The sequence below is a fragment of the Xiphophorus maculatus genome, chromosome 17, assembly GCF_002775205.1.
Source record: "Xiphophorus maculatus strain JP 163 A chromosome 17, X_maculatus-5.0-male, whole genome shotgun sequence".
Taxonomy (NCBI): Eukaryota; Metazoa; Chordata; class Actinopteri; order Cyprinodontiformes; family Poeciliidae; genus Xiphophorus; species Xiphophorus maculatus.
The window spans coordinates 9,743,847-9,760,648 of NC_036459.1; the positions used below are offsets into that span (position 1 = coordinate 9,743,847).

The 16,802-nt window shown below is 35.6% G+C and overlaps 2 protein-coding genes across 3 annotated transcripts in view; one reads left to right on the top strand and one right to left on the bottom strand.

Annotated features, from left to right (window-relative positions):
• The window catches only part of nrip2 (nuclear receptor interacting protein 2), a 33,549-nt gene extending 17,705 nt beyond the window's left edge, over positions 1–15,844 (bottom strand). Inside the window, exon 1 of the mRNA XM_023349736.1 lies at positions 15,034–15,844. Coding sequence (XP_023205504.1) covers positions 15,034–15,189 — 156 coding nt within the window. The 5' untranslated portion in view covers positions 15,190–15,844. The remainder of the gene's footprint in view (positions 1–15,033) is intronic.
• Positions 1–16,802, top strand: part of itfg2 (integrin alpha FG-GAP repeat containing 2) — a 55,349-nt gene that overhangs the window by 37,432 nt on the left and 1,115 nt on the right. The window contains exons 13-14 of one of the 2 annotated variants that reach the window (XR_002754212.1): positions 13,793–13,879; positions 16,677–16,724. The gene's annotated coding sequence lies outside the window, so the exon portion shown is untranslated. The remainder of the gene's footprint in view (positions 1–13,792; positions 13,880–16,676; positions 16,725–16,802) is intronic. The other variant, XR_002754213.1, reaches the window with a different exon arrangement.

The following is a 16,802-nucleotide window of genomic DNA, read 5'->3' on the forward strand; positions in this document are numbered from 1 at the left end:
CTTCGGTTTCCGTCAGATTGGTGCGATTTAAACCCAGCTGGGCCTTAAACTGGAAAATTATCTAAAACACACACCATCACTGGTTCTGGAATTGAAAAACAGGCCAACACTGAGCTTCTTGAATGTCAATTACCAAAATTACACAGTCAGGGATTTTCAAAATTACCAGTGAAAGATAACCAAACAGTTTTTATGCGATTAAATATTAAATATTTAATATTAAATATCAGTCATGATTGTTGCTGAGGCTGGGTTTAGCAGCAACAGCGGTTCAGACTATAATATAAATGAAACGGCCTACTAGTTCTGCTAAAGTGCTTCCATTATCCTCCACGGAAGAAAGCTAATATGATTGAGCGTAATGTCAGCTATTAGTGTTTTTCCATGTTTTCTGGTGGTCAGTCCTGACTGCTATGGAGCAAATTAGCTTAGCAGCAGCAGTGCTTTTCCAGACAGCGGTTAATCATAACGTTAGCGTTTGCTCCGTATTATCGGACACAAGATTGATTTGTTCTGTTTGGTTTGAATGTAGAGTTGAAACGGGAAATGGTAGAGATGTCTGGAGAGAAACTGATCAAACGTAATCAGGAGGAGACGAAAAGAAACTGTAGCATATTAAATTAACTAGAACATTATACCCAGAGTAGCACTACTTCATCATATTTACTAAAGTAAAAGTAAAAAGTAGACGTCCAAGAAATGACTGAAGTACTGAGTAACTGATCAAAATATCAATCGTTAATATTTAAAAATATTAAGCAGACAAAATGTATTTGGAAATGTTTTAAAATTAACATAATTACAAAATCAGCCAAAATATATTTTTTCTATATTATTTTCTTTCAATATAAAACTTGTGAGACTTAAACTAAAACTGCAGGTGTGTAACAGGTAAATTTTTGGTTAATTTTTTCATCTAATTGGGTAGAGTATTCTGAAATGTTACTCCAGTACGAGCGATAAATAAGATTATTTGAGTAAGCATAATAAAAATACTCCTAGAAGTATTTTTTTTCTAAAAGTAAGTAACCAGTTACTAATCAACTCTTGGTACTTTTAACTTTATTTTGCTAGAAAGCCAAACAAGCCAGAAAAGCTGGATTTTATTTATATTTTTTGGTTATAAGTAGCTCCAAACATTAGTATTTCACACTTTGGGCCAATTAAAAAAAGAATACACTGTCTTAAAGTTTGGTGGTCAGTTGATTTGCAGTTGGTTGGCTTTGAAAAACAAAAAACATCTGCTTAATGAAATATTTGTTGCAAATATTTCTAAATAAGCGCCACAAAATCTGTGATCCTCATTGCAGAAACTCACAAAAACAATCCTGGAGGGACTGACCGATGTGAAAAGATGCTCTTTAATTTTAATAAATATCAAATGCAGAGACGGCTATTTAGAAATATATTGGCATTTCGTTAATGAGAATGAAAATGAGTTTTACGCCTCTGATTTACTCAAATCAACACAAACCTTTCACCAAAAGGAAAATCAGCCTTTTTTCCGACCTAAACAACTCAAGCATGATCCAAAATACATCCGAGGTTAAAATAAAACCCTTCCATCTCTTCAGTCAAACCAATTTCTTCTCCATATCTGCACCACAGGTGCACAGAAATGTGACGCCTCCAACCTTTCCTGTTCATCTGAAAGCAGCGGGTGCAATTTTCTGCATCTTTTCAGTTTTGCATAGCATCCACCCAGGATGTTTCTCCACCTTTTTTATTTATCTTTACATATCATCAGTTCAAGGTGACGTTTGAGAATAGAGATCATGACTCTAACGTCAGTTTTGTTGTTTTCCTCTGAGATAATTTAATGTCTCTGGATGGAGAGTTATGATCAACAGCTGTAAGATTATTAGCATAATAGTAGTGAGCAGATGGCATATTAATTTGCTGTTATTTTGGCAGTTTTGAAAGCATCATATTGAATTATCTGCAGGCTAAAATCCTTATGTATAAATTAGGTAAACCTAACAAGTCGTTAATCCATTAAACCATTTATCTTTTTCTCTTTTTCTGCCATTAGTTTTTGTTTAATCCACATAAAAAAATCACCTTTTGTTAAGTTCTGTGCTTTTATTTTGCCATCTGAAAAGGGTCAACGGTGACAGACTTGGAACGAGTCATTCTGCACATTTTCTGCAAGCTGTGGAGAGTCTCTTCACAAACTGTCAAGTGTGACAAATTCCCTCCCCGGTGACGCATCTCGACGTTTCGGCACATTTTCTCGCCTCTCTCAGCCGGCGGTTTGTTAGCAGATTGAGAGCATGAAAAGCTGCATCAATAACTCGCCGTCCTGATGTGTTTATGGCAGAGCGATGCAAACAGCGGCTTGATGCGCAGCGCAAACCTGGCTGTGCAGTGCAGGGAGAGTCTGAAAACCCAATGTGTTACGCTTTTGATTTTATATCAGGATTTTTAAATTTCATTCATGTGTTTTTGTTTTTTTGGTGCAAATTATTTAAGCTAGACAGAAATGAGTTCACAACAAGGTGACATTTCTGTGGATCTGTGACCCGACATTTTCCCACAAATCTCTTTGCAGGAAAGCCTAAGGCAAAGTTCTGTAAGCTGGGCGCAATAACCAGTAAATCAATTAATTGCACGATAAATTTAAACAAACTCAATATTTGAATAATTTATTGTTTTTCTCTCTTTTTCCACCAAGAACTGGATATCAAAAGTCTTCAGTCTGGTGTTTTGATCTCAACTAGGCTGTTTTTTGAATGACAGTTTTGTTTATAGAGACTTCATTATTCATTTTATTTATTTCTGTTTTGTTTTTTTATTTTGTATATTTAAAATGTTTTCCAGTGCCAGTGTTAAATGTTCATTAGAATTTAAAGTTTATTTATCTTGGAGAATGTCTTCTTGCATTATCATTTTTGCCGTTATAATATTTCTTAAACTGTTTCAAAAAACAATATTATCGTTTATCGCAATAACTTCTGTGGACAATTTATCGTCCAGCAAAATGTATTATTGCAATAGGCCTAAGTTCTTGTAAAAGAAATTTGATTTAATGTGTTCTGCAGTTTGTAGCCCTGTTCAGTATTTGGTTGTGCTATTTGTGGACTAAAACTTGAACTTTGGTAAAATTAGGCCTGTCGCAATAAGCAATAAATCAATTAATTGCATGATCCATTAAGACCAGCTCAATAATTTGCTGCATGATTTATTGTTTTTCTCTTTCTACCAAATACCAGAACAAAACTCTTCAGTTTGTGCGTTGGTCTCAAATAGCTCCTTTTTCTGAAGGATAATTCTGTTTCCAGAGACTTCATAATTCAATTTATTGGTGGTTTCTGTTGTTTTGTTTACTTATTTTGGATATTTAAAATGTCTTCTTAAAGTTTATTGATCTCTAAGAATATGTTCTTGTATTATATTGCTTAAAAATGGTCACAAAACAATATTATTGTTTATCGCAACAACTTCTGGGAGAATTTATCGTCAACAAAATTTATCGTGACAGTTCAGTGTATAGTACTCCTTGTACGACTTTATTCTCGTACGATTTCTCGTAATATTATGGTTTTATTCTCGTTTTATTCATTTTTTGTTAGCCTTGCCTCTCATGATCATAATCCGGCCTAACAAGGATCGACTTTGCTCCTTGTGTTTTCTGTTCCTTCGTGTCAAGCTGCTGATTTGGCTCATGTGCGTCCAGTGGCGACCTATGTGCTCCAACCAGTTCAAACCAGTCTCCCCAGCAGGTCAGCTCAGCACCAGGGCTGCTCCTCCTCCTCTTCATCTCTGTCTATTTGGCTCTGTGTCTCTCCCTCTGTGAGTCAGATTAGAGGCTGATTGCCATGTGGACTAATTATCTGACAGCAACAGACTCGTCTCTCTCCTCCATCAGCTTTCTAATGCTCTCTTTCTCATTCTGTTGGACGTCTCCTGCAGCCGACGTCCCGCTGCAGCGATCAGGATCCTCCTTTTCCCTCCATGCTCTTTCTTCATAATAATAAACCTGCAATGTGTCTTCATCACGTGGCGACATCCCACTCCGTCGTAACTGTGATGACTAAATCTCTGGTGACAGAATAAACTGCTCATGTGGTTTCCAGCGGCGCTCTTCGGGGTTTATTTGATCCGCTTCCTGGAAGTTTTTGCTGTCATTTTTTTGCTCAGACTTTGCCAGGTCAGTGATTTCCAAACTGCAAACATTTTAATGAGCGTTGCGTTTAGCGCTGCAGTGACCTGATGTTTCCCAGTTTTGGCGACCGATGGTTCAGATTATTGTAGTTAAATAAAACTAACAAACTGAAATTGAGAAAAAGTTTTTAACGCACATAAATAAAAACGGTATTTGATGATTGTGCCAGCTATTTTTCACTGATATTTAATGTACTTCCTTTCATTTTTATTTCCCATTGTGAGATGTGTGTTGTTATTATGGGAAGATAAAGTGTGTTTATAAAACTAAAACATGCTGAAATTACATATATAATAGACTTTGTTTTCATGTTTGAGTCTATTTATTAGCCTTTTGAACTGTGAAATGTCTTAATTATTAATTTTTTTTAACTCCTCACAAGCAGTTTGCCTCAGCTTTCGTCAAAATACGTCACTTCAAACTCCCCCTGGTGGCATTTAGGCAAGTCTGCAATATGGGAGAAAACACCAGTTAACTGGTTGCTCAACAAAAATTGAATACTTTTTTTGAAAATAGTAACTTCTGTTGAAGATAAATGTATAAATAATCTAAATACTTTAATCTTTTTTTAATTCTGCACCTAAAAATTAACCGAAGTATGAAAAAACTAAAGCTACTATTTAACTAATAACTAATAAAAACTAGCTAACACTCAAAAAACGAATTAAAACTACATAAATTAGACAAATAAAAAGTCGCAACAAATTAAAACTAATGAAAACTCTGTGCAGACAGATTGAAAAAGCATAACTTCGTTGGGGGACGTTTGTTTAAGATGAGAAAGCAACACGTTTTGCACGGTTTTTAGATTTTTGTTTAATTTTCTTTTAAGCAACTGAAATGTCAAGGTTGTTTAAAGTCTTTTTAAACAGAAGCTTGAATAAATGCATTTAAAACCCACAAGGGCAGCTCAGTCGCTCAGTGAGGACAAATACAAACAGAACTACTTAGTCTGAGTGAGTTTAATATATTTTTAATTGACAGTTTTAAAAATTAAGCTTTTGTACTCTCTTCCTGTTTAAAACTTTAGTCCTCAAAATACCTCATTTTATTTGACGGGTTAGTAAGAACTAAAATAAAGTCATAATAACAGGAAAGTACATCCTTATTTACTTCTACCGTTTTATATATCTAGATATAATGAAGATCATGAGGTCTTTATTTAATGGAGATGCAATGTAAAATTCACATTTTTTTTACTTCCATTTGGGTTTCAACTTCTTCTAAAATCAACCCAATCGCTTGAAAAAAAAACACCTGGCCAGTTTCTTGGTAATAAGTTTGATTTTTGGTGTCTGGAAAATGAGCTGTTTCAAAAGTTTTCCTGATTTGTAATAGCAACCCCTGCAGAGTTCCACTCGTTACCTAGCAACCCCAGCTAATCCCAGCCCGTTACCCTAGAAACCCTGGGGCCACGAGGGGAGTGTGTTGTATTGAACCCTGAATCTGACTGTCACTTTAACCAAAGAACAGTTTCCTTTATTTAAAGAAGGAAGAAAACTGAATTTTAATGTATTTGAAGGTAATTTTTAGTCACATGTTAGCCTTTTCTAAGAACAGAGTTTCACTCTCCATTTCCAGAAACAAATCTTGTGTGAACTAACTGTGTGTTTGGGTTGTTCACTCTATAATCTTGTAGTTTCTTGCATCTTTTTTCATTTAAATGGAGATTTTTAGGGAGCAAACAAACCAGTTTGTTGGAGGCCTAAGTGGCCAGATAGCGTCCTGTCTGTTTACATTAACGGGATTCGTGACAGTTGACAGCAATACTTGTAAATTATGTTCAGCTTGTGTTTAACATCACTTTGTAAAGATTATTTAATTTTATGCCCAGCTGCATGCTGTCTTGTTTTAAATGCAGGGTCCCTCCTGTGATTTTGCTATAAAAATTGCCCCCTGGAAAAAGAAATAAAGATTGTCCATCTTCGCTTCTGAGTTTCTAAAGTAATATTTTTCTTAAGCTCTCCATCCAGCTGCTTGGTTGAGATTATATTTACATAAGATTTGTATAATTCATGACCATTTCCTGTGGTTGGCGTGAGGCGTATGAAAAGTTGTCTGCAGCTGGAAACGTCAAACTTTGAGTCTGATTCAAGGTGAAAAGCTGAGACCATTACTGCTGCTGCTGCTTTGTAAAAAAAATAAAAAATACATGCAGGACTTTTCAGGAGAACAAACCTCTGTCCGACTTAGAAATGATTAACTCAGGAGATCAACCTGTGTACATCTGATTAGACTCTAGAACAGGATTGTGAACACAAGCAGGGTCACTTAATGCTAATTGCTTTGCTGGATGCACTGAATGTCCCGCATCGTCATTTAAGCTTCTGCTACTGTTGTGATGGCAGCATTTTGAACTGGCCCAGAAGAGTCAAGGAAATTCAAAACCCACAATGCAGCAACAAAACCCACAATGCAGCAACAAAACCCCACAATGCAGCAACAAAACCCCACGATGCAGCAACAAAACCCCTCAATGCAGCAACAAAACCCCACGATGCAGCAACAAAACCCCTCAATGCAGCAACAAAACCCCACGATGCAGCAACAAAACCCCTCAATGCAGCAACAAAACCCACAATGCAGCAACAAAACCCCACAATGCAGCAACAAAACCCCACGATGCAGCAACAAAACCCCACGATGCAGCAACAAAACCCCTCAATGCAGCAACAAAACCCCACAATGCAGCAACAAAACCCCACAATGCAGCAACAAAACCCCACAATGCAGCAACAAAACCCACAATGCAGCAACAAAACCCCTCAATGCAGCAACAAAACCCACAATTCAGCAACAAAACCCCACAATGCAGCAACAAAAACCAAAAGCAACAACAAAAAGGCAGCAAAAAAGCCACAATGTATAATCAAAAACCACAATGCAGCAACAAAAACAGTGTAACAACAAAAGCCATAATGCAGCCATTAAAACATTTTTAAAAAGCCACAACGCAGAAATCTAAAACAAAAAAGCCACAACAGAACTACAAAAATGCAACAACATAAGCCACAATGCAGCAACAAAAACATAAAGCCATAGAGCAACAAAAACTACAATGCAACAAAAATGCATCAAAACCCACAATACAGAAATAAAAACATAAAAAGCCACAACACAGCAACAAAAGCTCAGTGCATCAACAAAAACACAACAAAAGCCACAACGCAGCAAAAAGATGCAACAAACCAATTGTTTGTTTTTTGCTTTCAAAGCGACGCCTGAATTCAGTTTCTGTTTTAAGGTATTTATTTTTTTCTATTATTTCTCTGTGTGAGCGAGCCATTATTCTCAAATGGGCACCATATGAAGTTTGTTGGAAATAGTAATTTAAGCATAAATGTTCTAACATTTTGAAATAAAAAGCTTCGTAGTACAGATCTCGAGATACTGAAAGAAATGCATGAAATTGAAGTTAAATATTTTGAAAACCCAAATAAATGCTTTTTAATGAGAAATATATTTAGTTCCTACCAAATATAATTAAAATTTACATCAGAGCTGGCTTAATTTATGCCTTAGTGAACAAACATGGACGTTGTCTGTTTGTTTGCTCGTGGTTTTTGTTTTGCTGGGTATTTTTAGCCTCCAGTCTTCCTGCTGCGCTCCGAGGGGAGCAGCTGAGGGAGTGTCACCGCCCATCCACCCCTCCAGATGACACGGAGTGAGACAGGTCCAAGCCTCCTAATTGTCCTGGAGCTAATAATAAAACCCGCATCTGAACCGATTTCACGCAGCATGTCTAGGTGCTGGAACCCAAACTCTGCTCTGGATTAGCAGAGTTTCCCTCTGGAGGGTAGATTTACTTCTGAATGAAGCAGTTTGCAAAATTCTGCTTTGGCAGCTCTCATTTCTGATTTCAAAATTACCTGGATTCATTATTTATGCACCAAGGAGGAAATTTTACTAATTTGGTTTAGGACTGAAGCGATTAATCATGATTAATTGTTGACTAGAAGCCATTTGCTAAAAAAAAAACCCAACATATTCAGAGCAGCAATTATACCAAAACTGTACAAATAATATACATTTTGCATTTAAGATTAATCATGATTATTTGATTATTGAAATTGTTGTCAATTAATTTAGTAATCAATTAATTGTTAATGGGTATATACAGACACAAAAAGGGCAATTTTCTGGAAAAAAATCCCATTCAGAAAAGTTATATATATATATATATATATATATATATATATATATATATATATATAGAATATAATCATTTCAGATAAAAACATACTCTAAACTCCTGAAGTGACGTAGTTTTAGCTCCACCTGGTTCAGATTTACCAAAGGAATGCTACTTTACTGCATTTTAGGCAATAAAACTTAATTTTCTTACTTAAAATTAATTATTTAGTCATTTGTTGCTTTTAATGCATTTCTAATATTGTGGCAAAATGAAAAATCTGTAGAATGAACCTTTGTTTATACGATTAATCGTCGAAATAATCAATTAATCGATTACTAAAACAATCGTTTGTTGCATCCCTACTTTAGCTGTACATATTCTATGCAGAAGGACTTTTCTCCGCTGTGGTTTCCTGTTTGTAAATGCTGCCAGTTCCCATCTATCCAGACCTGTAGCTTTTGATTAGCCTCAGGTACCTGCAGACACACACACTTTCACTCATCTGTTTGAGTTACACTCGAGGAAACGGACAGCTAGTATGTAGGGCAAAACCATGGATACAGCAGCAGGAGCAGAGATGCTTAATGTCTTTACATCAGTACAGATTTTATTACGTTTGGTTTTGTTTTTGCTTTTTTTTCTGATGCTCTTCCTAGAAATGACGATAACCTAATATATGAACTCTTGGCTACAGTGAGTGAAGCGTATTAGTATTATATTAGTTATTTCTTGGCTGTTTTACTTAAATGAAAGCATCTGCTTCTTGATGTCGTTCTCATGTGGCTCGTGGTCGTTTCAGTTTTGAATATACAGACAAAATTTTCACACATTTCTCAAATCTTTAATTTAAGGATCTTCCTTCTGACTAATAACTTGATTTATTCCATACAGGTTTGATGATCTGCTGCTTTTTAGACACTTACAGGCATATTTTAAATGTGAAACTGAGTTATATTAGAGACGATATTTCTGTAGGTCTGCAAGAAAATATCTGGACATTATTTGTTTGCTGGGTTATTGTGTTTTATATATAAAAATCTACAGCAGCGTATTATGACCACTGTAGATGTTTTTTTTTTTATTCTGAAATTTTGTGATTTTTGTGATATTAAAATAAAATAATAATAATAATAATTAAATAAATAAAAATAAGGGATTCATCTTAGAAATTTTCTAGAATTTTTTTTAATTTAAGTTTAAAAGGTTGACCAGTTGTATATACAAATTTTATATATATATATATATATATATATATAAAATTTGAGATTAACCTTAGAAATTTTCTCAAAACTTGAACATTTCTGAGATTGAAAAAACTGAGATTCAAAAGTCAAAACATTTGAACTTTTGAAACTCAAATTTCCAGGTTTTTTAAAAAGAATTTTTGAGATTGATCTCAAAATTTCCGAATTTTTTGATGGTGAACTCATCTTTACAGAGAAACCGTTTATCTGCCATCTACAGTGGCTATACTAACTAGCCTTAGCATCACAACAGGCCATGCTAACTGCTGCGTAGCAGAGCCACATGAGATTGTGATTGGCAGCAGTAAGTCCCGCCTCCTGGCTCTGATTGGTTGGCGATTTAAGTGATGGTTTCATTAAATATGTAAAAATTAAACTGTTCTTCATAAAAGTTACTTACTGTAGTTTAAATGTTTGAATTAAAACAATTTCTGCAAACAAGTGGATCAAATCTCTTCCAAAACGATGAGACAATAAAAAAAATAAATATTAAATCAAATGAAAGACAATATTAGACTTTAAAAATGTCTACTGCTTTAATTTACACATTAGATTTTTTTTTTTTGCTGTAGCCTGACTTTCGTCCCTGCTTGCAGCTCAGCTCTTACGTAAGGCTGGGTTTGTTTTGCTGCTCTTTAGCCCGAGGTGCTCTCACTCTCAGCATCACCACAGCCAAGCTCTGCTGCAAAGTCGGGGCAGCAGCGCGCTCTGAAAGGGCAAAACCCAATTCCACAGCACGAGTGCAGTGGAGGGGAAGAAAAGAAAAGGATTCAGGGAGGAAGTGCAGAGTATTCGGCCTTGTTCATGCAACACGCTACAAGGATTTCTGAGGGTACGAGTTCGTCTGTGGGGTTGAAAAATCTGTTCAACACCTGAGCCCAGAATGACCCAGATTATTGTGTAACCTCCATGTTTTATGCTGTACAAATGAGACAAATGAAAGCCGCTCCAGCGAAGATGGAAGCGATGCTTTTCAGTGATTTTTTACAGACAGAATTACAGTCATGAGAGAAAAATGGGATCATTTATCTCTTCCTTTCATTTCTCTTCTTTACCGTGAACTAAGAATACTTTTTAGATCATGTTTCACCACAAAGCCAAGTCTCAATATGTCACATCATCCAAGTATCTGCTGATCTCTGGTAGCAGTCAGTATCGCAACAAATCTGAGGAGGCCTCTGACTGAAGACAGTTACTGTTTGACTGTCTGTACGTGCCAACGGCTCGATTTCCCCTCGATAAAGACGATGTTTTACAGTCACATGTTCTGGATGATACAATCGGTTGTTAAGCTAATCCACCTCATTTGCTTTTGCTGATCCGTCTAGAAAACCCGGCAAAGAAGGAAAACCTGAAAAATCTGATCCATCAGCTTCTCGAACCACATTTCTTTCAGTATTTTTGAAATATCTGCAGGATTTTAGTTTCCATATTGCTGTGGAGTAAATTTGTTGGGGTCAAAATCCCAAAGCTGAAAGTTCTCAAGGGCCAAAATTATTATTTTTGCAAAGAGAAAAAGGGATTATAGTGAATTCTTTCTCCTTTACCTGCACATTAAGCAAGTTAAATTTGAATGAAACCAACATTTGCCTTAATCTTTGGCCTATTATTATCTACTTTGTTGGTTCTATAAAACCAACAAAGTTGTTTTTTTTGTTCATTTCCAGCAACAAAAATAAAAAATTTGTTTTCAAACTCTGCCTGTGTAAAACATTGCTGGATGTTTGTGGCACAACTTTCTATGAAATAAAAAGAAAAGCAAAAAGAAAAAAAATCTTGTACATTTTACATTTAAGCTGGCCATGGAAAAATTTTGTTGTTAAAAAATTACAATCAGTGTCCATCTGCATCAGCTCCATTTGCATCATTCAGGGGCCACACAAAATTATTCCAAGGGCCACAAAAGGCCACTGGGCCACACTTTGGACAACCCTGCTCTATATAGACTTCCCAAAGTGACCCGCATGTGCAGAATAAAATCATTAACGTCACAAAACCAGAATGACTGATTACCTACAGGTGAGAGCAGAGAGTTTATCAGGCTGCGGAGGAAGTTTTAAATGTTTGCCATCACCTGGGATCCAGGCTTCGCGTTTCTCACACTTTATCCTGACAGTTGGTAATCTATGACGGCACATTTTAGACCGAAACAAAACAAGAGTACATTCCTGCCAAAAAACTCAGACATTTTAAGATTAATCTCAGAAATTCTAGAAAAAAACAATACATTTCTTTTGGAAAGAAAAAAAATCTATGAAAATTTGTAGAACATACTTGGAAATTTCTGAGCTCCAAAAGTCCAAATTTTGCAAGGGGAAAAAAAAAGTTTGAAATTTTTTAATTAATCTCAGATATTTTCTAGAAAAAAAACCTATTTTTGTTGTTTGTTGAAACTCAGAAGTGAATTTGCTGCTGTGCTTAAAATCTTTCTACTGCTCTATTATACAACAAGTTGAAGCAGCAAAGTAAGCCCAGAGCATCATACTACCATCACCATGCTTTTCTGAGATGCTGTTAGCTTTATTTCAGGTGTAAAATCACACTTAACAAAGAGTTCCCATTTGTCCACAGAATATTTTCCTAAAAGTCTTGGATCATGAAGATGTTTATTGCTCATTTATACCTCATAAATAAATTAGATCATTTTTTCAGAATTTTTTTTTGCATTTACTCAGGTTTTCTTTTCTGATACTTAAAAGTAGTTTGCTCTGAAACATTTGACAAAAAGGAAAAAAATACATTTTTAACATCAATGTATAAACAAATAAACAGTGCTGTAAACTTTACTAAAGATTAAGTTTGGTATTTCCCAACTTAATTCATATTCTTAAACTCTTGAAGTCTCTGCTTTAATATTTTACTTTTTATGTTTTGCAGTGTAGAAAAATTCAATATTAGGTATATATAATAGTTTTATAATAGTTTTATTGCTTTATTGTTTAGTTTGGGTTATTTTAAAGTGTTTTTCATGGGTTCTTGTTCTGGTATTAATAGGAGCCTTCAGTCTCGAGACATTTTGCTCTGTTATCAGTTCTACCTCAAATGAAACTTTGAGGAAGTCATTTTTTAAATAATTTTGTGTTTTCTGTAGCTTGACAAAATCTTGTGTCCTTGCAGGCATATCTGTAGTTATTTTTTAATGATATTAGTCAATTCTGAGTCGTCTCGTTGGAATGACACGTGATTCTTTCTCTATTTCTTTCTTGCTGTTGTCATTTAAATTGTTTTTCTTCTTTAAACTCATTTTAAGTTGTCTGTCTTAAAATTGCTGTGCAGTTTTGGTAATTTTGTTGTGCATAAATCATGTCTGGGTCTTTTGATAGTTTGGAGTCACTAAATTTGTTGTTTTTGAGTCATTTTATTCAGTAATTAGAGTGAATTAACTAAAAATATTATTAGCTAAACAGAGACTGTGGCTCAGGAAGTTCGTCTATAACCAAAAACACTGCAAATACAGAGGAAAAATGTAAATATGTTTGTAATTAGACTGATTAAGAAACAAAACTCAACTACTGAAGGTGAGAATGAGGGTTGATCTTTTTTTTGCAACTAATGTCTCTGTTGAAATGTGGCAGACATGAGAGCGACATTTCCAGTTCCCCCACACCAGAGTGACGTATTGAAAGTTGTTGAAAAAGCTCAGGGGAATCAGGGCCGCAGCCATTAAACCAGAACTCTGTTAGAGGAGCAATAAATTGTGGGGATTATTACAGAAAGTTCCTCCAGAGTCTAAGAACCGCTTGACTTCAGAGGCTTTCAAGAAGAGGAAGTCAGGACTTTATATGCAGGGCCGGATTTCATTCTATAAAATGTGTGAGAGGAGATGCGCAGTGAACCGTGACCAGCGCTGACGTTCCCACTTCTGCAAACATTGCTCATTTTTTTCTTAAAGCAACCCAGTGTGCACAGCAAAGCAAAGCATTAGCGGATGAAGAAATGACGGGTAACTCTGAGATGCTTAGAAAATGTTACATTTTTTAAAAAACACACACAAATGCAAAACAGCAGGCATAGAAAAGCTAGTGAAAAATGTTAGAACATGTTAGAAAAAGAGAAATATTTAAATGGAAATATTTTGACTTCCAACAACCACAAGAAACCTTCAAAAACATCAAGTTTACCAACTTTTCTAAAGAAATGCTGCCAAAAAACCCTCAAAATAAACATACAAGCATGGACAAACAAAGCAGCGATTTAATCAATTTAGCATCAAAACCTTACAGTAGTTTTGTTTTGCTCTTTCCCCAGCATTGCGTAAGATTATTGATGATTTCTGAACATCTTAAGGTTGTACGCTGCCCCAGGTCTGAACCGGAAGTGATCGGCGCCATCTTGGTAAGCAATCGCAGCGGAAAGCATAAACGAACCTCGGCTCCGAAACCAACAAAAATAAAGTATATTGATACTTCTGACTGAAGTGCCAGAGAAATACATATAAACAAAATCACCGCTTTTGGGATTTTTCGGCCCGTACGACACAGAATGGGGCTTGTTTGTTGTTGTCATAGCAACTCCATAACAACTGCCGTGTCAGTTAGTTACGGATACATGTTAAAAGAACACGCAAATACTTGAGAGCCCTCTAAAAACATTTAGAACTGCCTGTATTAGTGGTTCAAGCAACTAATATACGTCAATATTCATTGATACACAGAGTGGAAACTTTGTTAGCAAAAAAACAAAACTATGTTAGCAATGCTGCGCAAGCTAACATTCATGGCCGTCCGTTCTTGGCCAATCAGCGCCAAGAGTTTCTTTACACATATTCACGATACTCTAATTGTTAAAGAAGAGCAATAAAATCTGATTAAAGTATTGCAGCAAAAAAAACATTTTTCTAGAGAATTTCAGGTAACGTTCAAAATTTCAGAGTACTTTGCCATAAATTTACTAGGGTTTTTTTTTTCATCTAATTTTGAGATCAATCTCAGAAATTTTCTAGAAAACACAAGGACATTTTGAGTTTCAAACGTTAAAAAAATAAATAAATAAATTCTAGAAAATTTCTGAGTTTAAATCTGTTTTGTTTTTTTTCCAAACTTGGAAATTTCCAAACTCAAAATTTGAGGGATTTTTTCCAGAAATGTATTCCTTCTTTACTCCTCCTTTTCCTTATGTACTCTAAACTCATAAATTTTTAGATTAATCTAAAAAATTTCTAGAAAAAAACCTTGACATTTTCTGAGCTTCAAAAGTAAAACATTTCTTTTTTCCCTAGAAATTTTCTGAGTTTAAATATATATATTTTTTTACTTTTTATTTATTAGCAGATTTGACTTTTAAAACTCAGAAATTTACTAGCTCAAAATCTGAGGGGTTTTTTTCGGCAGAAATTTACATACTACTTATTTACTTTTGTATGTATCTACGATGTTATATTAGAGATGGGATTTAAACGAACGTGCATTTTATCAGCAGCAGTGGTGTGAACTTGAGGAGAAAACCTTCTCCGCCTCTCCACAGTCTCTGCTGCTGGATGCTGGACTCACCAGGTCTTTGGAGGTTCCGAGTCTCTTGAGTCCGTCCAGGGGCAGCAGGTCAGCCGAGTCCTTGTGTGTGAACTGGGTGGCCTGTTTTAGGCGCCTCTGCTGATGCAGGATGGCTTTGTCCCGGATGGCCAGCTCTCCTTTCTTCGCCTCACTCATGCTCTCAGCTGTCTGTGCAGCAGACGGGGTGGACGTCACGGTTTACGGTCTGCTTTAGCGTCCCCCTGTTTTGCAGAATAAACAACCAGATATTCCTCTCTGTCTGGTCAAATCCTGCTCCTGTCTCCTCTCATGTACTTTTCCTGAGCGCTCTTCGGATGTAGAGCTGCATCTTCCTCTGAGATCTGTTCCCTCTGACTGAGAAGAAGAAGAAGAAGGTGGGACTACTAGGTCTGTGCGCGTCTTTTCTACCCTCCCCTCAGCGCTGCCGTCCTTGGATTTCTTCGTTTGCTCACCATTCAGAGCACATCTTCCCTGACTTTACAGAAAAAAATGACAGCTCTTCATGCATTAAAAATTTTTTTAAAAATCATGCCTCATGCTGTGTTTTTGCAGCTGGATCTGACCTCACATTGAGGATCAATCTGGCAGATATTGATTTCCTCTGTCCCCCCTTTGAGTGCCACAGCTAAAACCAGAATCCAATTTCTCCCGTCCATTCACTCTATAAATATCCCATCCAATCTTTGTCCGTGACCTCTAGACGATGACACGCTGAAGATGCTGCGGATTTAATGAAAAACAACAACATAACTCTGTTCAGCACAAACAACGCCCATGTGAAACGTTTCCTCTTTAGGGTACAGATCTGTTTTTAAACGGAGTCCTTGTGAAGGTGAAAATACAGCGCGCATTTAGAGATGGGGAGTTATTTAAAAGCAAGTGCTGCCCCCTGCTGGTTGCATCTATAAGTCTGATTTTTCCCACTGAAACCAAATAAATGACATAATTCCTCATGTTAAGAATAATGCAGCAATTTAAATTTTAGTTTGAATCACAATTAAATGAGCAATAAATAAATTCACTAGGTTTGAAGTGTTTGTTGAGTGAGGAAATATGAGCAAACACTGCAAAAACACACAATCTTAGCAAGTATTTTTCATCTAGTTTCTAGTGCAAATATCTTACTACACTTAAAAAGGCTAAACTAATTTAGAAGTAACTTTTCATTTAGAATAAGGGGCTTGTTTTAAGTAATTACTTTAAAAAAATACCAGTTACATTGGCAGATTATTTCACTTATAACAAGACATTATAAGTGAAATAATCTGCCACTGAAACTAAAACTTTTTCATCAGTGTTAGAGAATTATTGATTTTAAACAAGCTCCTATATCTTGCTGAAAAGTGACTATTAAGGTAGTTTTGTCTTATTTCAAGTGTATTACGATATTTTCTCTGGAAACTAGTAAAAGAAAAAAAGTTGGTAAGACTGTTTTTGTAGTGCATTCCAAAAAAGAAGCAAATCAATTATAAAAGCCCAAAATGTAATCTAGGAAACTAACCATTAAAGTGGGACTTTTACAAAGGGATTATTTAAAGTTAATTGAAATATCTGTAAGTCAGTCATAACAGCTGTTTGGTTTACTTAACCTTTTCTAAGGATAATTCAGATTAAATATTAACATGTTTTTCTTTTGGTAACAGGAACCAACCTGCAGTTGCAGAGGAAATCCTAAACATCCTCTCCAAATGGTAAGAAAAACAAAAAAATATTACAAAATCCGCAGCTTATCCATTCAATGTTGTTTTATCAACAAGCGAAGAAAACAG